This window comes from Humulus lupulus, chromosome 7 (assembly GCF_963169125.1).
Source record: "Humulus lupulus chromosome 7, drHumLupu1.1, whole genome shotgun sequence".
Classification (NCBI taxonomy): Eukaryota; Viridiplantae; Streptophyta; class Magnoliopsida; order Rosales; family Cannabaceae; genus Humulus; species Humulus lupulus.
The window spans coordinates 52,318,767-52,345,288 of record NC_084799.1 but is presented as its reverse complement, the minus strand read 5'-3'; the positions used below and the strand labels follow the sequence as shown (position 1 = coordinate 52,345,288).

Sequence of the window (26,522 nt, the reverse complement as noted above, 5' to 3'; positions counted from 1 at the left end):
TGAGTGGAAAGTCTTAGCTAGATTAGCCAAGAATTAAATAGTGTCAGGTATGAATTTATTGAGATATAAGGATCATATTTGGAATCCGATGGACACTGGGGTTAATTGGGAGATTCTAGATGAATCTCATATTACTCTTTTATTCTCTTCATTCAGGCATCATATTAGTGTATCAGAGTTTAAAAGCTTTATAGTGGTGGCCTGAGATGGAGAAGGGCATAATGGAATGTGTGGCAAAGTTCTTAATCTGTTAGCAGGTCAAGACAGAGTATCAGGAATCAGCAAGCCCATTGCAGCCTTTGAGTATTTTGTAATGGAAATAAGGAAACATCGCGATAGGTTTCGCGGTGGGATTGCCCAGGTTAGTGGGTCAGCGTGGATTGGTTTAGGTCATTGTGGACCAGTGTTTCAAGTGAGTTCATCTTAATCAGCAAGGATGAATAATGCAGCTGATTAGTAATCAGATCTCTATGTGAAAGAGGTAGTGCGCCTTCATGAAATTCAAGGTCTATCTTATCAGATGGAGACTTAATTGCGACTTCCAAGTTTTGGAAGGGTTAAGAAAGGTGATAAGTATATCGATGGGATTCAGTACAATTTATTATTCTCAGACTGATGGTAAATCAGAGAGGGAAAGAAAGAGAGTTATCCAGTGTTGGAAAGGTACCTTATGAGATAAGGTATGATAGAGAATGTTTATCACCAATTCATTGGAATGAGATGTTATATTTGGATCCTGAGGTAGTTCAGGGGACTATTGAGATTATTAGAGGTTGGAGGTTGGAGCTTGGAGCTTGGATGCTCACTTCTCAGAGTAAATGGAAAAGTTTTACTGAATTGAAAAGCAGGAACATAGAGTTCTAGGTAAAAAATTGTATCTTCCTTAAAAGTATCACCATGGAAAGGGGTGAGGAGTTAAGGGCAAGTTAAGCCCTAGATTATTTTAACAGTTTGAGTCCTGGATAAGAACGGTTAGGTTGACTTTGGATCGACCTTATCTTTGGCACCGTTAGTTGTACATAATGTATTATGTATTTCCATGCTGAGGACATGGGATAAAAGAAACTCATGAGTTGAGTTATGAGAATCAGGGGATTTGAGGCTAAGTTATCCTATAAAGAATAGCCAGTCCAGATATGAGACAGGAAGAATAAGGTTCTGAGGAGCAAAGTGTACCTTGAGTTAAGGCAATGATACAAAATCAGTGAGGTCGAGGGAACGACCTGGGAAACTGGAATCAGTTGTGCGGAATTCTTATTCCGGGTTGTTCAGATAAATTTCGAGGACGAAATTTCTGTAAGGAGGGGATAATTGTAATGCCCCAAATTTCCTAATAAGGTTCTTGATTAGGAGATCGGGAGGGCCATAATTGATTTATTGCGTTATTAAATGATAATATGCATGTTTAGGTGTATTAAATATGCATGTGAACCCATTTTTGAGTAATTGGGTGATTTTCATATTTTTGTCATTTCGTGCATATTTGGCATATATGTGATATGTGTGTGGTGCTTTATTATTATTTGGTTATGCCAGGGTTACCCAGCACAAGACGATCCTAGGAAGTAAGCTAGTGGGAAAGTCACAACGGGATTTATTCTTGACTCGAAGTGAGTCAAGGGGTATTTAGAGCATTACCAGGTTATTGTGGAATGGAAATCAATATTTGGTGATAAATTGAGAGTTAGTAAGATCAGGGGGAAATTCTGGAGGTTTTGACTATTTTGCCCCCGAGAGTGTTTTCAGGACCCCGAGCGTTAGGATTTGTTTGAGGCTACTTAAGCTTGAAGTAACCTTTAAAAGAATAAAAGAACGATCTGTACGTTCTCTCTCCCTCAAAGTTCTATTTTCGTCTCCCGATCGTATTTTTGAAGGTAACTTGAGTTCTAGGACTCGGATTCAAGCGAGGATCGAGGCATAGCAATCCTAGGGAAGATTAGAAGCTTATTAGCTGGAGGATTTAGTTGGGAACAACTCAATCAGAGGTAATTCAAGTTTTAAGTTTTTAAAGTTTTTAAGCTTGAATTGAATTTTGTGTTTTGATGAGTTTTTGGGTGATTTGAGACTTGAGTTTTATGGGTTTTGGATCATGGGGATGTTTGAGAACTTTGATTTGATGTCATGATATGACTGTTCATGAGTATATTGAGTTTTCTTGCTGGGCTTCGGCTCACGGGTGCTGTGTGGTGCAGGTAAAGGCAAAAGAAAGCTGGACCATCCTTGAGTTGGAGAGCTTAGGTGATGATGTGTACATATGTAGCTGCTCGACCACCACGGCCGAGGTTTGAAGAGGAACTAGGGTTAAACCCTGTTTTGCCGCTTAGATCGGCTGGTTGTAAATATTTTCTTGTAATAGACCTTTAAATTATATTTTTAGGATCCCAATGTATATAGTAAACGTTATAATGAAACGTTACATCCTAACCAAAATTTGTAATCCCTAAACCGCTAATCATACTTAGTTACACGATTTTGGCTAAATGACTTGATTAGCGAGTTTAGCACAATTTACAAGGCACACCGTAACGGTCCCAGGAGTTTAGGGCGTTACATCTGATATCATAATTCTAATATTTTAATATATTAAAAGATTTAAAATTAAGTTGTTAGTCTATTTTTAAATTTGAATTTGAATCTTTGTAGAAAATATCTAATTATTTAAATCCCAACTAACAAAAATATCTTATTTTTAAAAAAAAAATTAAATGATAAAACAAAAAAGATATTTTTGGTTTTGATTATAGATAATTTATTTCTACAATTTTAATTTTCTTTAATTTCCAAAAAACAAATTAAAAAGAAATTTTTTTGGGGCTGGGCACGCGCGTGTGCGTGCGCGGGTGGGCACGCGTGTGCGTGCGCGGGCAGGCGCGCGCATGGCAGCCAGGCAAAAAATTTCGATTTTTTTTTTGTGTACAATTTTTCAAAACAATTTTCTAATTAATTTTTAACACGTTTTACACAAAATAAAGCATATATAAAATTAATATCATAGAAAACACAATAAAATAACCTAAAAATATGCTAAAATTCACATAAAATCAATATGCTTCATAAAAATATGAAAATCATCCAATTATTCAAACATATCAAATAATCTAATTTTAAACATGTTCATGCATGAAAATAAAGATTACCAAAGGCTCTGAGGCCAGCTGTTGGGAAACTTATACAGGATCTTTATTTATTTTCTTGTATATCTAATATTAAACAAATTAATACGAGATAGCCTAAAACATGTTTCTAAAATTGAATTCAAAGAGAAACAAATAATAGAATACTTATAGTATACGCAGCGGAATGAAATAGTCATTCATTCAGTTTCTCTAACTCTTGTATCCTCTCTATCGTAGAGTATTATCAAGAAACTGAACCGATCTTCTATTTTCTTCACAATCTTCCAATGTATCCTTAGAATCACCTAGACTAGTGTGAGCAATTCTCAACACATGAGATAGATATAGAGAGAAGAAGAGAAAATAACAAAGAGGCTTAGAAAATGACTTGTGTTTAGAGAGAATATAAAACTATCAGAAAACCAGTGATTAAACTTATGTTTTGACTTCTCTTTGAGCACTCATTTTATAGACTAAATTAGGTCATTTAATTTAATTAAAAATCAATAAAATAATAGTCATTTTAAAGCCCTAGGTCGAAATTATCATGGGCTTTAGGCCCGTGAAATTTCTCATTTGATTATAAGCCCATTGGACTTAAAAACAAGGCCTGTATTATTTTCTATTGATTTAATTAATTAAATAATTATTTAAATCCCTTACCAAATTAATTATTTATAATTTGAACCTTGATTTAAACTTATTTATTAATTTAGATACCAATTTATCTTAATTAATAAATCTGTCGTAATTTTTCTTTTATTCTCAAAATTACACAACTCTGTGAAACTATCCAAAATTGACCTGGTCAACTTTGATAATTCTAATTGATAATTAAATCAATTAATTGAGACTATCTAGATGATTTTATCCAAGGTACAATGGGGACCATGGGCCTATGAAATCAAGCTCCAATAAGTTATCATAAATCTAACAAATAAATTTACTAACTTATTAATTCATCGTGACTCCACTATAGACTCGGAATTGCACTCTCGAATTCATAGAACGCTCTATAACAAATATAGATACGCTATTAATTATCCATTGTTACAACCATAATTGTCACTCAATCCTCTATAGACGGTCTACAATGAGATAGGACTAAAATACCGTTTTACCCCTCATTGTATTTTATCCTTAAAACACTTAGTTCCTTGTAAATGATATTTCAGTAAACTAATTTAATTACTGAAATGAGATCTCTATCATTTAACACCTTGAACCAAACTAAAAGGAAACCATCGTTTCACTTCTTCATCAGAAGCTATAGATGTTCATATCTATGATCAACACTCCCACTCAATTATACTACCGAGTTCCCAAGATGTAAGTATGTGCTAGTCCGTAGGGTAAGCTGGTAACGAACAAGTCAAAGAACTCAAATAATACAATCAGTTAGAATACTAACTACTCAGAATTGAGATTGAATTGACCTATGGTCAACTATATGATATGACTAGAATAGATAATAACGGTATGTTTACTTATCTTATCAACTGTCAATATCGGTCAAGTCCGATGTAACAAATACATATGATCTTATCTACTTTGCTAATGTTCTGGAAAGAACATAGCACTGTAATGTGTAAGTAGATCATATCATAGATTGGCAAGTCAATGTAAATCCTGTGCACTGACTAATCTTAGGACTAACTTATTTTGAACATATAATCATATTTATATTCCACTGTGATTACGTTACTATAAATAAGATTAGCTATATGCTCGGGATTTAATAGAAGTTTATATTAAACAAATAATCATGAAAATAAAACATGCGAGCAAAGTGATTGACCAAGTCAAAAAATGATTTCTATTCTTTTATTGATAATAAATGAGATTACAAAGAATTTGGGTTTTAATTAGGGCATAAAACCCCAACACGTACTCCATTAGAGATGCACTAAGTTAATTATGTATGTGTCAATATAATTTGAAACATATTTCTCTATATAATATTATAAATATAACTTGGCTTCAAATACTCATTATTCTCTTGGAAATCCAAGTATAAGAATGTTTGAAGCCTCAAATTTGGAATACTCTCATGGACACTTATTTGGTTATATATATATATAAACTTATACAAATTTGACATGAAAAATAAATATTTGTATATATTTGTCTCATAAAAAATTAAATACAATAAATTTATATACAGTATAATAATTTGGGAAAATAGCAGTAAAACTATTTATGTAGTTCAAATTGTACCGCTTAATTATTCATGTAAAAAAATAGTTAGAATCTCCACCCGTCAATAATTTGGTGCAGCCATTGGTTCCTTGTAGTTGAGTTTGACAAAGAACCCATATGACAAGTTACAATTGACTAAAAAAAATTATAATTTGATATATATTATAAAAATCAATTAAAATATTAAAAATATAAATAATTTAAAAATCAACTAAAAAATTATTAAAAACCTAAAAAAACAATATCTAATATTTTAAATTTATTAGTAAATTATTATAAATATTTCTTAATTTATAAAAATCTAAATAATTATTTCTTTTTACAACACCCAAGTTATTAAAAAAAATATTTCAACTAAAAAAACCAAAAATTTAAAATATTAAACAAATATCCTAAAAGGGTATTTATTATAGAGGATTTACTTGAGAAAAGTTGAAATTTCCTTAATCTTACTCGAGTTTAACATTACCCAAAAATAAAGTAAAAATGGAGTCCACGGAAACATAAAACTTACCCAAAAAATTATACCAAATAAAGGTTGAGTTTCATATTCTAATTCCCAAGAAACCAAGCACCCATAACAAACACCTTCTAAAATTTAACCTAAATCTCCTCCACAACAAATAGTGAGGTAGTTTAGAGTTGGGTGGAGCTAGGCGGAGGCTGACAATTTGAATGGAAGGTGACATTTTGGGTAGAGGCGAAGTTGAGTTGAACGACTTAGGGATGAGGTTAGTGTGCATAAATTGGGGACAAGGTCTTGTGAGTGGCTTTGTCGATGAAATGATGCATGTGATAGAGCTAGACATTGTCTGCGTTGGGCTGGTCGTGGTCCAGGCGATGTTGTAATCGGCGATGAAGTTGCAAAGAACACCAAATCTGGGATCTGAGTTAGGTGTCATCGCAGTCGACGAAGGTGGAGTGGCAGAAAGGCTATGGTCTTCGTTCTTCCCCATTTTTCTGAGTTTTGTTCTTTGTTATTATTATTATGTGTTTTTTCCCATTTAGTGATGATATGAGTTTTGTTGTTGTTGTTATGTGTTTAGAGTTTTGGATTATGATAAAAGATGTTGTTGGATCTTAACATTTGATTTTGATTTGAGATTTTAGTTACGGATTTTTATTATGCTCATGTAGATGAACATATTTAGTTATATATATGTAGATACAACCAAACGTGCATTGCACATTTGGTTAGTTTTATTTATTAATTATTTTTATTAAATTTGTATCATTATCATATAAATTTCAAATACATACATAAACATATTAAAAGAAAAATTAAACCAAAACATTTTTTATGATTTTGTAATATATATATATAATATGATAACATTTTTAAATATAAATGATAATTTTTTAATAAAAATTAAGATTATGTATTATATATTATTATTATAATGATATTTTATAATATTTAAATTTATATTAATATAAGTATTAAATATTATTATAATAATAATATTTGAATTCATATTAATATAATTATATATTATTATCATAATAATATTTTATAACAATTGAATTTATATTAATATAATCATCAAATATCTAGTCTTGTATTATATATTATTATAATAATGATATTTTATAACATTTGTGTTGACTCATTTTTTCGTTAACTAGTCTAATACCCAAAGAATAATATTGAAAAGATTTGTGAGAGCTAAATACAGTATAAGAGATGTTTCTAGTGCCCATAAATAATGGATAGATAGAGTTTTGTAGTGGTTCAACCCAAAACGATGGCCTACATCCACTTGGTTACTGTCATTGATTTTGCAAGGGGAAATTTCATGTTATATGCATAATAACTTAGTGAAATTTTTTAATATGCCACCATAAGTTTCTATCCCAAATATATGACAATTTTAATTTTTTAGACAAAAATACCCCAAATACTCATTTTCTCTCTCAATCCAAACTTTCTCTCTCTAACATCTCTTATTCTCTCACTCTCTCTAACATTCTAATATTGTAGATCTCGAAAAAATATCAAAATTAAAAAAAAAAATCATTTGAAACCAACATTTGAGTGAAAAAATATGAATCTCCAAAATTTTCGTCAAATTTCAGTACAAAGCATCGAAAAAGCATCGTTTGGGATAAAAATCAAGTTTTCATGATTGCATCGAAACATCATCGATGTACCATCGATTTTGCATCGAAATACCATTGATTTGGCATCGAAACACCATCGATTTTGCATCGAAAAGTCATCGTTTTGGCAAATTTTTTTTTTTCATGATTGCATCGCAACAGCGTCAAAATACCATCGATTTTGCATCGAAACATCATCGATGTACCATCGATTTTGCATCGAAACACCATTGATTTTGCATCGAAACACCATCGATTTTGCATAAAAAAATATCGTTTTGGCCAAAAAATAAGTTTTTATGATTACATCGAAACACCATCGATTTTGCATCGAAAATCGATGGTACATCGATGATGTTTCGATGCAATCATGAAAACTTGATTTTGATCCAAAACGATGTTTTTTCGATGCAAAATCGATGGTGTTTCGATGCCAAATCGATGATGTTTCGATGCAAAATCGATGGTATTTCAATGCAAAATCAATGGTATTTCGATGCAAAATCGATGGTACATCGATGATGTTTCGATGCAAAATCGATGGTATTTCGATACTGTTGCGATGCAATCACGAAAACTTATTTTTTTGGCCAAATCGATGACTTTTCGATGCAAAATTAATGGCGTTTCGATGCCAAATCGATGGTATTTTGATGCAAAATTGATGGTACATCGATGATGTTTCGATGCAAAATCGATGGTATTTCGATTCAAAATCGATGGTATTTCGATGCTGTTGCGATGCAATCATGAAAACTTATTTTTTGGCCAAAAGGATGACTTTTCGATGCAAAATCGATGGTGTTTCGATGCCAAATCGATGATATTTCGATGCAAAATCGATGGTATATCGATGCAATCATGAAAACTTGATTTTTATCCAAAACGATGATTTTCGATGCAATTTCGATGCCCTGCATTGAAATTTGACGAAAACTTTGGAGATTCATATTTTTTCACTCAAATGTCGGTTTCAGATGATTTTTTTTTAATTTTAGTATTTTTTTCGAGATCTACAAAATTAGAATGTTAAAGAGAGTGAGAGAATAAGATATGTTAGAGAGAGAAAGTTTTGATTGAGAGAAAAAATAGGTATTTGAATGTTAGGAATATTTTTGTCTAAAAAATTGAAATTGTCATATATTTGGGATAGTAATTTATGGTGGCATATTAAAAAATTTCACTAAGTTATCATGTATATAACAATTTCCCTTTGCAAATCATGAATTACATTTGTATTTAGTTTTTAGTTATTTGACTTCATTGAAGATGGATAACTCTCTCTATAAAAAGTTACAACCCCTTTTTCCTCTCTCATTCTTCTTGGTCCCTACTCATCTTATTTATATTAAAGAGTTAGAGTTATATTTGAGTGTATGCTTAAGTTATTGGGCTTCACCCAAAAATTATACAAAGTTACAATTGACTAGGCTCTAGGCATGATTTGAGCTGATGAAAACTGATACTCCAAAAATAGTTAAAACAATTTAAATTTACATTAATATAATTATTAAATATGTAGTATTGCATTAAATATTATTAGAATAATGATAGTTTATAATATTTAAATTTATATTAATATAATTAATAAATATATATTTTTAATTAATTTTAAAAGTACAGTCCGTTAAATATTTAGAATATTCCGTTAAAGTTAAAAAAAAAATTGTTAAAACTAACAAGTTTTGGTATCTACGCACTTTTTAAATATAAAAATATATATTAATTAGATGATGAAGAAGAAAGGCGATGAATTTTTTGTTTGCTAAATGGTTTAGATTTGGTTTTTTTTATTAAAAATTATTCTTTTTTGTTTAATATATTTTAGGGTTTACAAAATAAAAGATTTTCATTTATTTTTATAATATTTTATAACTTTAAATTATTTGACATATAACATGCGATATTTACATATGTCTTTCGTCAGACACAATTAGGCACCAACAACCGCACCAAATCATATTGAGAGATTTTACTGTCAAATTTATACAAAAGATAATTGAGTGCTACAAATTAAACCACAAAAAAGTAATTTAACCACCATTTTTCCTAATAATTTTATAACAAAATCAAAATCCTCTCCATCTTCCAACTTTCACTCTAATACAAAACATGAGGTGATCCGCGAGTTACTTTCCTTTCATTCTTCTTCATCCAAGTCCTTACTAATTCATCTATCTCTCTTACCAAGTTTTACCTTTACTTTTATATGTACATACCTACAAAAATGTATTGGACAAGGTGAGATATATATGGTGCCAAACAATCAAAATTAAATACTCAAGGATAATGAAAGAGCTACCTTTTTGTTAGTTTATTATTTTTTAATTATTGCTTTTGTCTTTTAATTCTCTTCAAAGGAAGGTTGCAAGAAAAAGGAAGAGGAAGATATATTCCTTATTGATCGACAGTGTGTAGTAATGGTATGCATAGGGTGCCAGATAATCATATTCCGAAAACATATAAAATAAACAAATAAATAAAAAACGACAAGTTTCCAACTGATCCAATTCCTTTGATTTAAATATATGGTTACATTTTCTATGGCAAAATCAACCATATCTTTATATATTATAAATGCATGTTTAACAAAAATTATTATTTTATGTTAAATTTAACATTTTCTTATTTTTATTTTCTAATACTGTTAATTAAAAAGTTATCTAAATAAAATAAATAAATTAAAAAAACAAAAAGTGATAAAATTATTTAAATAAAGTAAATAAATTGAAAAACAAAATAATAAGTAATAAATGAGTCATAATAATTTCTCATCACATATTTTAAAATTTTATATTAAAGTATTTCCAAAAAATATTTATGTACTTAAATTTATATATTTTATTAATTATTTATTTTATCATTTAACATATTTTGTTTATTAAACATATATGTAATAGTGAAGTAAGACATAAATACACATGTTTTTTTATTTTTTTATTTAGTTTTTAAATGAGAAATTAGAGCTCTAACAATTAATTAAATAATATATATATTTATATATAATTTTTTGTTGGTTTTAATTTTTTTTAAATTAAATAATTAAAATTTGATCAAATAATTTTTTTAAATTCATATTTTTAATTTAGAATTTTTTAATATTTTATTATATTAAAATTCTTAGATATTTTTTTTTTAAAAATATTTAATTTTAAAGCATCATATTTTTTTATATAAAAAGTGTGTATCTAATTTGGTGTAATTTTTTTAAATATGTTTATGTCATTTTTTTATAATATACACTATTATTTAATTATTTTAAATTTATATGACAATGAAATAAATAATATTTATATAACAACTATATTATTAAAAATAAAATAATAAATTTTCTAAATGTAAATGTAATTGTTGGTTGTTTATATCTAGTATAAATAATTTTTTTTAATAAAAAACAATATTTAGTTGTTGGCACTTGTCAGAGTGGTTTAACAGTCCATGTGGCAAATCATCGGTCTTCAAACAATCTAGGTTTAGATTATTAAATTTTAATTTAATTCAGCTTAGCCAGGATTTCTGCTTTTTATTTATTCTCACCATCTCGTAGGAAAACCACAAAAACTTAAACTCAACTAATTATTAATTTACCTTTTGATTTTGTGTACTTTAATTCAGTTATTATTATTGTTAGTAAACAAACCTTAGCATTCACGAGTAAACGTGATCGACACGCGTTTGACCAGCAGCAGTTGTGTAGTTAGACATACTAGGTGGTCATATATTAGTCATTTCCTTCGAACAAGAAAACGTATTCAATTTCAAAATGGATTTCAGATAAAAATATTTGATAATTAAATAGTATAACATTTATTTATTTTGAAATAAATGCTAGATATAGAAAATGCTAAAAATCATTACAATTCTAATTATTCTTTAATAATTTTTACTGTATGTATACAATTTACAGTTGAAAATCTCGTACGTTTGTCAAAAACAAAACCGGTTCCCGGAATAAAATTTATCTGTCCCAAATTCTCTATTATCTTACTAATAAAATTCTAATAATTATTCATTTTTTTTTTAGGTTGTGATATTTTTTTTATTAATTTATATATGTTAGTTATTGAAAAAGTAAATTATCAGTAAATTAAAATAGATTTGATATATTTATTTAAAAAGAGAAAGTGAAAAAGTTAAGTTAAATTATGCTTTATTTTTATTATTGGTATTAAAAATTAATTAAATTATTGTCAAACAAATTATATAGCATAAATTTTTCTTTCTAAAAAGTATATTATTTTTCTTTTCATAAAAAAGGCAGAATATTCAAAAAATATATATGTATTTAATTAAAAAAACATTTAGGTGTAACTTAACTTTTTTTTATTTTTTTAAAATAAATATATCAAATCTATTTTAGTTTACTAACAATTTACTTTTTTAATAATTAATATATATAAATTAATAGAAAACACATCTAAACTTTTTTTAAAAAAATTAACAGCTATTAGAATTTGATGGGTGGAAATTGAAGTAATAGGAAAGTTGGTACAGTTGATTTTTTATCAGTGTGCAGTACCACAAAATCCTTTGAAAAAATATTTAGAATGGAATTACGTAAATACCCCTCTCACCTGCAACAAAACCCGCCATAAGATTAAGAACCATCTCAGCTCAGCCGGCTCTTCCTCTGTTCATACCCGAATAGTTCTTCAAGAATCTTCTAAATACACACACATATATATATATTTATATATTTATATTTAGCAAAAGCCCTCCGTAAATCAAATGCACAAACCTCTCTCCCCTTCCCTTCTCGGATTCCATTCTTCTTCCTAATCGGTACGTTTTCCATTTCTTCTCAGCATCGCTTTGTGATTGATCTTTTTCTTTTCTTCGAATCTTTGCCTTGGAATAATGCCTAAATTAGGGATAGGGTTTATAGTAACAGTAGCTATAGCACCGATCGTTTTCGGATTGGTGTATCAGAGCTTTGCTGGCCGTGATGCTAGAATAGTCTCGTTGTTTTTTGCTTTTCTGGTTTTGGTGACGATGACGTTGATGAAATTTTGTGGCGTTTTCAGTAGTTTAAGGAACTTTATGCTTCCAAGGAAGAGAGCTTGGCAAGGAGCGATTGTAGAAGACGACAGTGACTCCGCCACCACCGATTCCACCGCCCACGGCTCGTCGAGCGTTAAGAAGCGTCGGATCGCAGCCAACGCCGCAGGAACAACCGAATCTACGGTGAAAGACATCAGCAATAGTAATATCAAGCATAGTAGCAGTACCGGAGTTAAGGGGAAAGAACACGCGCTCGACATGGCTCGGCATGATGGTAACGCTTCGGACATCGACGAGGATCTTCATAGCCGGCAGCTTGCAGTCTACGGACGCGATACGATGCGGAGACTGTTCGCATCGAATGTCCTCGTCTCCGGGATGCAGGGTCTTGGAGCTGAAATTGGTACCAATATTAGAGATATCTTTTTCTTGATTTGATTATATTATATAATTTTGCTAGAACAACGGATTTGATGGATTTAATGAATCTAAGATTGCTAGTGTTAGAATTATATATTAGCCACCTGATTGTTTATGATCACTTAAGTTCGTTTAGGCATTTTTTTGATGATCCAGATTGGAGGCTCAAAATTAGTTAATTTTCAATGATTGGAGATGATGTTGAGGGTAATTTGGATTAAAGTATCTGATTGTGGGGTTATAGAAAAGAAATAAGTTCTTAGCGAAAAAAAAGAAAGAAAAAAAAAAGAGATTGAAAACAAATAAGCCTCCAGTTATGTGCTAGTTTATAACTGGAAGACTTAAACAAACTTCTTTGATTTGCAGCAAAGAACCTCATTCTAGCTGGTGTCAAATCTGTGACTTTGCACGATGAAGGAAAGGTGGAGCTATGGGATTTGTCTGGTAATTTTGTCTTTTCTGAGGGCGATGTTGGCAAGAACAGAGCACTTGCTTCTGTTCAAAAGTTGCAAGAACTCAACAATGCCGTAATTGTGCAAACTTTGACTGCAAAATTGACTAAGGAACAACTTTCTGATTTCCAGGTACCTCATCATATTATCAGTTTTCTTAGTAACATTGCTAGATTGTGATGGTTGTGTTTTCTTTAGATTGAGTTTTTTTTAGTATGACAGAGGTTCTAACCTAGAATTTTAAAGGTACAAGGTTTATAACATGCTCTATTTCCCAGCTTGGGATGTGAGAAAAACAGATGCCTGATTTTGATTTTTGAGGTAATGGTTTATAGATTCATTCACCTACTTATTTTCTCGTTTACAGGCTGTTGTATTCACTGATATCAGTTCTGAAAAGGCCATTGAATTTGACGATTACTGTCATAATCATCAGCCTCCCATCGCATTCATCAAATCTGAAGTAAGAGGCCTTTTTGGTTCAATATTTTGTGATTTTGGACCTGAGTTTACTGTTTGTGATGTCAATGGAGAGGAGCCTCACACGGGTATTATTGCATCCATAAGCAATGACAACCCTGCTCTAGTATCATGTGTAGATGATGAGCGACTTGAATTTCAAGATGGGGACCTTGTAGTGTTTTCTGAAGTTCAGGGAATGACACAACTAAATGATGGAAAACCTCGAAAGATAAAAAATGCAAGGGCTTATTCATTCACTCTTGAGGAGGATACCACAAATTTTGGTGCCTATGAGAGAGGTGGTATTGTTACTCAGGTGAAACAGCCAAAAGTGTTGAAATTTAAGCCATTTAGAGAAGCACTCAAGGATCCTGGTGATTATCTTCTGAGTGATTTCTCCAAGTTTGATCGTCCACCTGTCCTCCACTTGGCATTCCAAGCTCTGGATAAGTTCATATCTGATTTGGGTCGTTTCCCCATTGCTGGCTCTGAAGAAGATGCTCAGAAGCTTATATCTATTGTTGGTAGCATCAATGAGAGTTCACTTGATGGGAGAGTAGAAAACATTGACCCAAAACTTCTGCGACACTTTGCCTTCGGTGCCAAGGCAGTACTGAACCCCATGGCAGCCATGTTTGGTGGTATTGTTGGACAGGAGGTACTAAAGGCTTGCTCTGGAAAGTTCCATCCACTCTTCCAGGTCAGTAGCTTTGCTCTGTTTTATCCTTTTAATATGTATATGCGTTCTAAGACTTGTTCCATTATAAGTTTGAGCTGATAATGGTTGTGTGGATATTCTTCTACCTAGTCTGTAAATGGTTGTTTGCCTTATGGACAAGACACCTTACATATTAATTTCTCTTATAAGCCTATTTGAACACAATCATTCATCCATAATTGTATACGTTTAAACTTCTATACTTCATATAAATATAAGGTCTATATATTCAACCTTATTCATTTTTTTCCAAGGCTATATTTTCTCGCTTCAAGAAGATTTTCATTTGTCTCAAGTTTTTTATTTCATCTTTATATTGGTTTACAGTTCTTCTACTTTGACTCGGTGGAGTCGCTTCCAACGGAGCCAATAGATTCCAGTGCATTCAGACCATTAAATAGCCGTTATGATGCACAGATATCTGTGTTTGGGTCCACACTTCAAAGGAAGCTGGAGGATGCTAAGGTTTTTATTGTTGGATCTGGGGCACTTGGCTGTGAGTTCTTAAAAAATGTTGCCTTGATGGGCGTTTCATGTGGCAACCAAGGAAAACTAACAGTTACGGATGATGACGTTATTGAGAAGAGTAACCTTAGCAGGCAATTCTTATTCCGTGATTGGAATATTGGGCAGGCCAAGTCCACAGTAGCTTCTTCTGCTGCTGCATCAATAAATCCTCGTTTGAACATTGAGGCCTTGCAGAATCGTGTTGGCTCTGAAACTGAAAGTGTTTTTAATGATGTTTTTTGGGAGAATTTGAGTGTTGTAATTAATGCACTTGACAATGTCAATGCCCGGCTTTATGTTGATCAAAGGTGCTTATATTTCCAGAAGCCACTTCTTGAGTCAGGAACTCTTGGTGCCAAATGCAATACTCAGATGGTTATTCCTCACTTAACGGAAAACTATGGTGCCTCAAGAGACCCGCCTGAGAAACAAGCGCCCATGTGCACCGTGCACTCCTTTCCTCATAACATTGACCACTGCTTGACATGGGCACGATCTGAATTTGAGGGTTTGCTTGAGAAGACTCCTGCTGAAGTGAATGCGTACTTATCCAACCCAAGTGAATATACTGCCTCAATGCAAAATGCAGGTGATGCGCAGGCCAGGGATACCTTGGAGCGCGTCCTTGAATGTCTTGACAGAGAAAAATGTGATTCTTTCCAAGATTGTGTTGCCTGGGCACGCATAAAGTAATTCCTTGATGATCAGCAAAATTTGTTACTCTCTTTAGATACTAGCTTATAAATTTATTTAGTCAGTTTCTAATGTCATTCATTTTGCTTTTTGCATCTCAGATTTGAAGACTATTTCACTAACCGTGTGAAGCAGTTAATTTATACATTTCCCGAAGATGCCACAACTAGTACTGGGGCTCCATTCTGGTCAGCCCCTAAGCGATTCCCTCGTCCTCTGCAGTTCTCAGCCGCTGATCCTGGCCACCTCTACTTTGTTATGGTGGCATCAATACTAAGAGCAGAAACATTCGGAATTCCAATTCCAGATTGGATTAGAAATCCTAAGAAGCTCACTGAAGCTATTGACAAGGTGATAGTTTCAGAATTTCAGCCAAAGGAAGGTGTAAAAATTGAGACTGATGAGAAAGCCACCAGCATTAATACTGCTGCATCTGTTGATGATTCTATGATAATCAATGATTTAATTACAAAGTTAGAGCATTGTCGTGCAAACTTGGCACCTGGATTCAGGATGAAACCGATTCAGTTTGAAAAGGTCTGTCCCTCCCTCGATAAAACTAGAATTCCATGTAGATTTTGATTTTGTAAATATTTGACTGATTTTCATGATTTACTATGCCTACTTCTAACACGCAGGATGACGATACCAATTACCATATGGACATGATAGCTGGTCTCGCCAATATGAGGGCTAGAAATTACAGCATTCCTGAGGTTGACAAGCTCAAGGCCAAGTTTATAGCTGGAAGGATTATCCCTGCAATTGCAACCTCCACGGCTATGGCAACAGGTCTCGTATGCTTGGAGCTTTACAAGGTTTTAAATGGAGGCCACAAGGTAGAGGACTACCGGAACACATTTGCAAATCTAGCACTACCATTGTTCTCCATGGCCGAGCCTGTTCCTCCAAAGGTCATTGAGCATGGGGACATGAAGTGGACTGTATGGGATAGGTGGATTGTGAAAGACAACCCTACGCTGAGGGAGCTTATTGAATGGCTGAGGAACAAAGGGCTAAATGCTTATAGCATCTCGTGCGGAAGTTGCTTGCTTTACAACAGTATGTTCTCACGTCACAAGGAGCGAATGGACAAGAAAATGGTGGATCTGGCGAGGGAAGTGGCAAAGATCGAGCTGCCTCCTTATCGCCGTCATTTGGACGTTGTCGTGGCATGTGAGGACGACGATGACAATGATGTTGATATCCCGCTCATATCAATTTACTACCGATAGGCTGTAGAGCTGTGATTTTAGGATTATAGATTTGAAATAAGTGTTCAAGACTTTATGTTTGTAAATGAACGTTGGACACACATTGTTTAATATTTATCTCATCAAGTTACCAGTCATGTTTCATACATATAAACGTCCCTCATATATTTAATTTTGATATTTGTTTGTTTTTCTTTCTTCATTAAAATGCTTCTGTCCTTTCCATTTTCTGCAGCAACCAAAACGCTATTGTGTATTGCAGTTTTTTTTCCCATATGATGAAAGCTCAAATGTTCTTTTGATCTATTTAACCTCAAATTGATACATTGGTATATGTAATTTTCTTTGTGTGCATAACATTTTCCTTGACTTCGGTTCAGAAATAGACATGCTCAATTAGAAAACTGCCCAGTGAAAAGATTTCTGTCGAAATAAATGATATTTGCTCTTTTAGTGAAAAGTCTAAACTTGCCAAGGCATTGTTTTCAAAGAAAGTAGAAGAGAATATCTATAATACGACGACGTAACACCTGCAGCCTCCATCCACTTAAGCAAGCCAATATGCATAATGGCATTGATTGTCCACTCATCTCATTTCTTTGTCCGAGCTACTCACTTCCTTCTTACACATTTAAATTTAAATAAATAAAATAAGTAAATAAATCAGTTTCAGTCTCTAGACTTTAAAAAACCAAAAGAACTTGCGGTGTACTCTTTGTTCGGTCTCGCTTTGTAAATGGTACCCTTAATCCATTCACTTTCAGCACCTGTCCGCAGCTCCCGAAAAAACCCTAGACAAAAATAAAAATAAAAATGCAAATCCATAAATACCCCTCGCCTCTCTCTCCCAACCCCACTATATGAACCGCCCAGGCTCCTCCTCCTAACTCCTCATCTAGATTATTCTTCCGTAGACGAATTTGCTACCAGCAGAATCTGATTATCTGAACCCGAAACCCTTCTCTCTCTCTCTCTATCTGTAACTCCGATTTCATTTCTTCTTATTCTCCTCGCTGTGTAATCGGTACGTTTTCTCTTGTTTCTTTCTCTGATTGTAGCGGTGTTGTTTCATTTCATTTCTTTCATATTTGTACTTGTTCTTGTAAATCTTGCTCGATTTAGGGGTTAGGGTTAGTAGTAGCTGTGGATGCCGATCGTTATTGGTGATGTGGTTTTCTTGCTTTTTTCAGCAGCTTACTGAACTTTATGCTTCCAAGAAAGAGAGCTGGCGAAGGAGTGGTTGTAGAAGAAGAAGAGACTGACATTAACAACAGTACAGAAACCTCTTCCCTTAAGAAGCATCGGATCGGTGACATCTCCGCCGCCGAATCAACGGTGAACAACAGCAGCAGCAATAGCAACAACAGCCTCGGCAATAATAACGTCAATAGTGGTAATAGTGTAGCTAAGGAAGAACAAGGACACTCGCTCACCATGTCCCCAGGTGATCCTGCTGATATCGATGAGGATCTGCACAGCCGGCAGTTGGCCGTCTACGGCCGTGACACGATGCGGAGGCTCTTCGCGTCGAACGTTCTTATCTCTGGGTTGCAGGGTCTTGGTGCTGAAATTGGTGCGTATCTTACAATTCTTTTACTTCATTTCTGTTATGCACTTATTTTTTGTGGTAATTTTGTGTTGTTGTATAAGTATCGATCTCATAAGGATTTTGATTCAGGCCTGTCAATAGGGACGTAGTCGGATTTTACTGGTTAGTTTGTTTTCGTTGGAGTGTGATCATTTTGAGCGTTTGTGTAAACTGTATAATGCTGTAGTTGCCGACCCGATTTATTTTCATTATTTTTACTTGAAAGAATAATTGTTTAACTTGTGTGGCATTTTTATGTATGACTGGGGTGGGTCTAACATGATTTCTGCAATGCAGCGAAGAACCTCATTCTTGCTGGAGTCAAGTCTGTGACTTTGCACGATGAAGGGAATGTGGAGCTTTGGGATTTGTCCAGTAATTTTATTTTTTCCGAGAATGATGTTGGTAGGAACCGAGCGCTTGCCTCTGTTCAAAAGTTGCAAGAGCTCAACAATGCTGTTGTTGTGCAAGCTTTGACAACAAATTTGACTAAGGAACAACTTTCTGATTTTCAGGTAGGTCCATTTGTAGTCTATCATTCTATTACCAAATTTAATCTATAAAACTTTATTTTCCATTCGTATTATGATATTAAATATAATCATAGTGTGGCCTTTACTACTTAATCATCATGTTGTGACGGTCTTATGTGTTAGTCGCTAGGTTTCCAAGGTCGTCTATTTTTTAAACAATAAAGGTTGATATATACCTTACTGATTATATTGGACTCAAGGAATTGCGTGACTAATCTGTTTTGTTCAGTCTTTGCTAATTAGATTGTATATTCACCTATTTATTTTTCTGTATTGCAGGCTGTTGTCTTCACTGACATCGGTCTTGAAAAAGCTATTGAATTCAATGATTACTGTCATAATCATCAGCCTCCTATTGCCTTCATTAAATCTGAAGTCAGGGGTCTTTTTGGTTCTGTCTTTTGTGATTTTGGACCTGAGTTCACTGTTTTTGATGTTGATGGAGAGGAGCCCCATAGTGGTATTATTGCATCCATTAGCAACGACAACCCTGCTCTAGTATCATGTGTCGATGATGAAAGACTCGAATTTCAGGATGGGGATTATGTTGTATTCTCTGAAGTTCGGGGAATGATCGAATTGAATGATGGAAAACCAAGAAAGATCAAGAGTTCTAGGGCTTATTCATTTGCTCTTGGGGAGGATACCTCAAATTTTGGTGCTTATGAGAGAGGTGGTATTGTTACACAGGTGAAACAGCCCAAAGTATTGAAGTTTAAGCCATTGAGGGAAGCACTTAGTGATCCTGGTGATTTTCTTTTGAGTGATTTCTCCAAGTTTGATCGACCACCCCTCCTTCACTTGGCGTTCCAAGCTCTGGATAAGTTTGTATCTGATTTGGGTCGTTTCCCTGTTGCGGGCTCAGAGGAGGATGCTCAGAAGCTTGTATCTATTGCTGGTAACATCAATGAAAGTTTGGGAGATGGTAAATTAGAAGACATAAATCCAAAAATTCTGCGGCACTTTGCCTTCGGTGCAAAGGCAGTACTGAACCCCATGGCTGCCATGTTTGGTGGTATTGTTGGACAAGAAGTAGTAAAAGCTTGCTCTGGAAAGTTTCATCCACTCTTCCAGGTTTGTGAACATCCAGCGTTGTCTCCTATAAGTATGCTTTAGCTGTTTGGTGTTCTAATATCTTGTGCATCTTTGATTCATAATGTGAAAAGTTTGGGCTGTTCTTGATATAGATATGTCATTAACTCATTACCTTATGGACATGACATGACCTGACACGAACACACTAATACACATGGGACATAAGCACAATTCATTAATGCCCATGGTCACGCCCATAAAATATGGGCTTGCAAGTTCACACCAACAAATGACTAAATTGACCATTTCCTCAGGGTGAAAGTTATTTGATGTTTCTTAACATTGCTTGCTAGTTTTGGTAACCAATTGTTAAATGTCAATCTACATATATTATATCTTTGTTCACTCACAAATCTTGGTAAATTGAAAGAAAAATTTCTAACTAGACTATCTAATGCTTTAAGATCATTAAATTTTGTGTCAAGATGTTGATACACTCTGGTCGGTGTCAGTGTTGGATGATTCTTTGCATTACCAGTTATTTGATGTTAACCTTTTTTCCCCCTGCAGTTCTTCTACTTTGACTCGGTGGAGTCACTTCCAGCAGAGCCGCTAGACTCTAGTGATTTTAGACCGTTAAACAGTCGCTATGATGCACAGATTTCAGTTTTTGGGTCCAAGCTTCAGAAGAAATTGGAAGATGCTATTGTATTCATTGTTGGATCTGGTGCACTAGGCTGTGAGTTCTTAAAAAATGTAGCCTTGATGGGGGTTTCCTGTGGAAACCAAGGGAAGCTGACGATAACAGATGATGATGTAATTGAGAAGAGTAACCTTAGCCGGCAATTCCTTTTTCGTGATTGGAATATTGGGCAGGCCAAGTCCACAGTTGCTGCTTCTGCTGCCGCTTCAATCAATCCCCATCTAAATATTGAAGCCTTGCAGAATCGAGTTGGCTCTGAAACTGAGAATGTTTTCGATGACACCTTCTGGGAGAATGTAAATGTTGTAATTAATGCGCTAGACAATGTCAATGCCCGTCTTTATGTAGATCAGAGGTGCTTATATTTCCAAAAGCCACTTCTTGAGTCTGGAACTCTTGGTGCCAAATGCAACACCCAGATGGTCATTACTCACTTAACAGAGAATTATGGTGCCTCAAGGGACCCACCAGAGAAGCAAGCACCCATGTGCACTGTGCACTCCTTCCCTCACAACATTGACCACTGCTTGACATGGGCACGATCGGAATTTGAGGGTTTGGTTGAGAAGACCCCTGCTGAAGTGAATGCTTATTTGTCCAACCCAAGTGAATATACAACTGCAATGAGGAATGCTGGTGACGCCCAGGCGAGGGATACATTGGATCGAGTTCTTGAGTGTCTTGACAAAGAGAAATGCGAGAATTTCCAAGATTGTATTACCTGGGCTCGTCTAAAGTAATTCTCCCTATTTTAAAACTTTATTAATTTATAATTAGAATTTGTTATATCATCAGCTCCTGATGTTAATGTAATTTTTTATATCAGGTTTGAAGATTATTTCTCCAACCGTGTGAAGCAGTTGATTTTTACTTTCCCTGAAAATGCTGCAACTAGTACTGGGGCTCCATTTTGGTCAGCCCCTAAGCGGTTCCCCCAGCCACTGCAGTTCTCAGCTGCTGATTCTGGTCACCTTCATTATGTTATGGCAGCATCAATATTGCGAGCTGAGACATTTGGCATTCCAATTCCCGACTGGGTTAGAAACCCTAAGAAATTGGCTGAAGCTGTTGATAGAGTGATAGTTCCTGAATTTCAGCCAAGGGAAGGTGTCAAAATTGAGACTGATGAGAAGGCTACCAATATTAATTCTGCTGCATCTGTAGATGATGCCCTGGTAATTAATGATTTGATTTCAAGGTTGGAACATTGCCGAGCCAACTTGGCACCAGGGTATAAGATGAAACCAATTCAGTTTGAGAAGGTCTGTCTCTGTCTCTCATACGAAGTATTATTTATCTATATAACTGTTGTCTATCTCTATCTTTTATCTATTAAATATACGAGCATTTAATATCACATATTGCACCCGACCCCCCAAAAAAATCACATATTGCATATAATATGGGCCTAAGGTGAAGATAGTGTCTATACTTTTGAATCGTTCAAGCTGTTCGAATCTTATTAATTAATTTTTTCCCCAGTTTTGTGCTCTCACCTCTGGATTGTTCACTTGAGTCTAGCTCAAGTGGTTGTGTATGTGTCTTGTGTGGAATAGTTCCCCCCCCACACACACACACACCACAGTTTTGTGCTCTCATCTCTGGATTGTTCACTTGAGTCTAGCTCAAGTGGTTGTGCATGTGTCTTGTGTGTAATAGGTCTGGGTATCTATTAAGGGTATGTTTGGTTGGGAGAGATGAAAATAGAGAAATAAGAATGTAAATGGAATAAAATTTAATGACTAAAAAAAACAATCCATTGGAATGGTCTTTCCTCCCATTTCTGAAAGAGGTGGTCATTAGGAAAGACCATTCCGTAGATTGATTATTTCATTGGAATGACATTCCAATTTTTTAAATTGCAACTAAGCAATAGTTCCATTCCATTAGCTCCAACTAAATGGGCCATAATGTTTCTCATTAAAAAAAAACTTTTATCTTGTTTGTATTTTGGATTTTAGGGAGGAAAAAAAATGAATTCCAAAGAATTCAATTTTCTGGTGTTTGGACTCTAAAAAAATTATAATTCTTTTTCTAGAAAAAGTAAAACTCTAAATGTAGTATAATTATATAAAATTTAGAACAATTATAAATATATTTTAAAAAATCTCTTGTAAAATTTTAGGAAAATATTTTCCTCAATTTTTTTTGCTACTCCTTTTCCTTGTTAATATATATATATATATTTTTTTGGTTAAATCCAAGATTCAAACAAAGCATTATTTATTATTTAGGTGGAACTGCATTTTCTTTGAATGTGAATCTATTAGGAACCTTGCTTACACTGCTCTTTTACAGCCTTCACAGTTCAGGCTCTTCTTTGTATGTTTTTTGTGATTCTTACTGACTAGGTCTTAAACTGTCACAGGATGATGATACTAACTACCACATGGATCTTATTGCTGGTCTTGCCAACATGAGGGCCAGAAATTACAGCATTCCTGAGGTTGACAAGCTGAAGGCGAAGTTTATTGCTGGAAGGATTATCCCTGCAATTGCAACCTCTACTGCCATGGCAACAGGTCTCGTATGTCTGGAGCTTTACAAGGTTTTGGATGGAGGCCACAAACTAGAGGACTACCGAAACACATTTGCAAATCTGGCACTACCATTGTTCTCAATGGCCGAACCAGTTCCTCCAAAGGTGATCAAGCACCGTGACATGAAGTGGACTGTTTGGGATAGGTGGATTGTGAAAGACAATCCAACACTGAGGGAACTTCTGGATTGGTTGAAGAACAAAGGCCTAAACGCTTACAGTATCTCCTGTGGAAGTTGCCTGCTTTATAATAGTATGTTCCCTCGTCACAAGGATCGCATGGATAGGAAGATGGTGGATCTGGCAAGGGAAGTGGCTAAAGTAGATTTACCTTCGTACCGTCGACATTTGGATGTGGTGGTGGCTTGTGAGGATGACGATGACAACGACATCGACATCCCATTGGTATCCATTTACTTCCGTTGAGTTTGTACTCACTAATCGGCCCGATTCTGTTGGACTGTGATTATAGGATGAGAGCCCTGAAATAAGTTTTCTGATTCCGTTTCAAATTTACTTTCCTATCTGCACACATGTTGAATATTTTTCACAAGTCATGTTTCATATATACAGTAAATCTGAAAGACCCTTCTTTTTTTCTTTGGAAAAATCTGAAAGACCTTTAGTTGAACTGTGGTAATTTGTCGTCTTCCCTGGCGTCTCTTTCGTTCCGTTGTATTGAGCGAAAGTTATTTTTTATATATACATAAATTGCTGCCTTCTTTCACCAGTAAAGCCGGTCACACAGATTTTAATGTTTTTATCCCTTAATAGTCATGCAAATTTGTTAGTGAGTTTATTTTTGAAAATGGAAAAGATAAAAGGTCGGGGCTTCTTAGCATTTGTCTTTGCGAAATGGTAAGTAAATTTAGCAAAATGAATATGGCACTAAGCAACTAGAAACCACCTGGCCGGGCAGTGAAAAACATGAAGCTATAATAATATATTATTATGGGTAAATAGCACTTGAAGTCCCTCTTTTATACCAATGGTATTACTTCTGTCCCAATTTTAAATTTTATAGCACATAGATCCCCATTTTCTAATAAATATTATAATTTAGTCCCTACACTCTATTTATCATTTAAAAATTAATAAATTTAACGGAAAAACAGTAATCATAGTATGTTTATTATTATTTATTAATATAATATTGTTTTCTCAAACTTTAATAGTATAGAGAAATTTTCAAGTATTATTACTCATTTATGTTTTTGGCAGAAGTTAGAAGTTACGACTTTTTTTTTATATGATGGAGTTATTAAGAAATTATGATTAATTTATTTTACTGAAAACATGATTCAAAGAATTTTTACACGTAGATGAAATAAGCTATTTGAACTTTAATAAAGTGTACATAATTGAGGTTTATCTATATATAAAAAATGCAATAATCTTATCATTCACCATTTTTTTTTCTATTCACTATATTAAGAAATAAAATAAAAAAAATACTATACTTATAGATTTCTCATTAAATTCAATGTATTTAAAATGACAAAAGAAGGTATAGAGACTAAATTGTAGCATTTAAAAAAAAATGAGGATTTAAGTGATACTGTTGGCATAAATTGGGAACCTCAAGTGCTATTTACCTATTATTATTGTTGTTGGCGACAGACTCATGATTTTTACTTGGTGGGGGTTTGGAATAAAAAATAAAATATACTAATTGTCATTAATGATTATAAAAATTACAATTGCAAACAATAATTATAAGTATTTTTAGTTATTTTATTTTATTTTATTTTATGGGGCTTAATTATTATAAAAAAATTATGGGGGTTTTTCTTAAACATTTGGTGGACAATTTATTCAATTAAAACATAATGTATATATATATATATTTTTTTTTTTAAATGTAATTTTTTTCACCACTGGGCCATTCATGGGTCCGTTACTAATTGTTGTAAAAAAAAATTGATGGAATTTTTCATAATTACAATTTTTTTTACTATTATTGTGCAAATATATGGGGAATTTACTTTTCCCAAATTTTATAAGAAAATTTAAAGAAAACTTAGGAATTTATGGGAAACACACATGGTGACTAACCAAATAAGGCAACTGAATTTCAAAACAAAACATGGTAGGAAAAACAGGGGCAAAATAAGAATTACTGTTCCAATTAACTCCTTAAACATAAGTCGACAAAAGCTTCTCCCAAAATATCGATCGATCAAACCTCAATACTCCACTTCTGATCAATCCTCAAAGATCTGATCAACTCTGCGACAACCTCTTGAATATTCATAAACAACCTGAAGCTTCAGAACATCCAGAAACTAAACAACTCTTCGACCACCTGCACAAGAGAAAAAGCCGGTCAACTCAGATAAGAAACTCATGAATTGCAAATTCGACCAACATCTCTGGTCTGTGCAATCTCTGACAACATTGTGAAGCTGCGATAACTACATGAAATTCACATCAACTTTCCAGCCACCAACACCTCAAGAAGCCGATAAAGAACACAGAAAAATAAAAATATACAAGAAATTGGATAAGCTAGTGCTCCAGCAAGTGCAATCAACTCCAGATACTATATCACCAATTTTTCAAAGAAATCCAATCATCAACGCAAAAGAAAAGGTAAGCAAATTAGGATCATAAATTCTTCATTCTTAAAATTTTATAAAAGCATGCGTTAAATTGAAATTAAATGAATATACATAATTTGCCTATGAATAATGAAGTGAATATCTGCATTTTGTGTTTTGAATATACATCATTTCGTTATTGACTGTTCAAAACTAAAAGTTGATTTCAACAAATGTATAACTATTAAAACAACCAGTAAGAACAAGGTAACCAATTACCTTGTCGACTTACACTCTACTAATTCATTAATTATTGTCGAAATTTGCATATATGGGCAATACTACTTCATTGGTTCAATTTGGAGGCAAATAGAATGAAAACAATGAGTACCAAGGGTACACAATGACTGAGATATTAATTCCACCAAATTGTTCTCTTGATAACTTGGTGAATTTGATAAAAAAAAGAGATAAAAGAAACAAAGGAAAGTATTGAAGTTCCTTATCAAGTAGTCAAAGGAACACCACCAATGAAGTTAGAAACAAACGACTCAGTATTGTTCTAGATAGAAATAAAGAAAAAAGTTGCTGCAATGATAACAGACTTACCACTATGTGTGACTATCGTTCAAGAATCATGTAATGAAAACAACCTTCTTCTACTAGCAAATCATCTAGCTACAGCAGAATAAATGGAGGTGG

At 33.5% G+C, this 26,522-nt stretch overlaps 2 protein-coding genes across 3 annotated transcripts; both read left to right on the top strand.

Moving 5' to 3' along the window:
- The first annotated feature begins 12,212 nt into the window (after positions 1-12,212).
- LOC133792710 (ubiquitin-activating enzyme E1 1-like) lies at positions 12,213-17,072 on the top strand. Its single transcript, XM_062230613.1, has 6 exons — positions 12,213-12,819; positions 13,203-13,420; positions 13,656-14,450; positions 14,796-15,664; positions 15,770-16,205; positions 16,307-17,072. Exons 1-6 carry the CDS (start codon positions 12,273-12,275, stop codon positions 16,901-16,903), a joined length of 3,462 nt encoding a protein of 1,153 aa, XP_062086597.1. The 5' UTR covers positions 12,213-12,272; the 3' UTR covers positions 16,904-17,072.
- A 523-nt stretch (positions 17,073-17,595) lies between these two features.
- LOC133792711 (ubiquitin-activating enzyme E1 1-like) lies at positions 17,596-23,911 on the top strand. Of its 2 annotated transcripts, none has more exons than XM_062230615.1 (7): positions 17,596-17,906; positions 18,076-18,455; positions 18,768-18,985; positions 19,283-20,077; positions 20,609-21,477; positions 21,568-22,003; positions 23,110-23,911. In XM_062230615.1, exons 2-7 carry the CDS (start codon positions 18,089-18,091, stop codon positions 23,704-23,706), a joined length of 3,282 nt encoding a protein of 1,093 aa, XP_062086599.1. In that variant the 5' UTR covers positions 17,596-17,906; positions 18,076-18,088; the 3' UTR covers positions 23,707-23,911. The 2 variants fall into 2 exon arrangements, with proteins under 2 accessions (XP_062086599.1, XP_062086598.1); XM_062230614.1 differs by having other exon boundaries at positions 18,073-18,455.
- Positions 23,912-26,522: the final 2,611 nt, after the last annotated feature.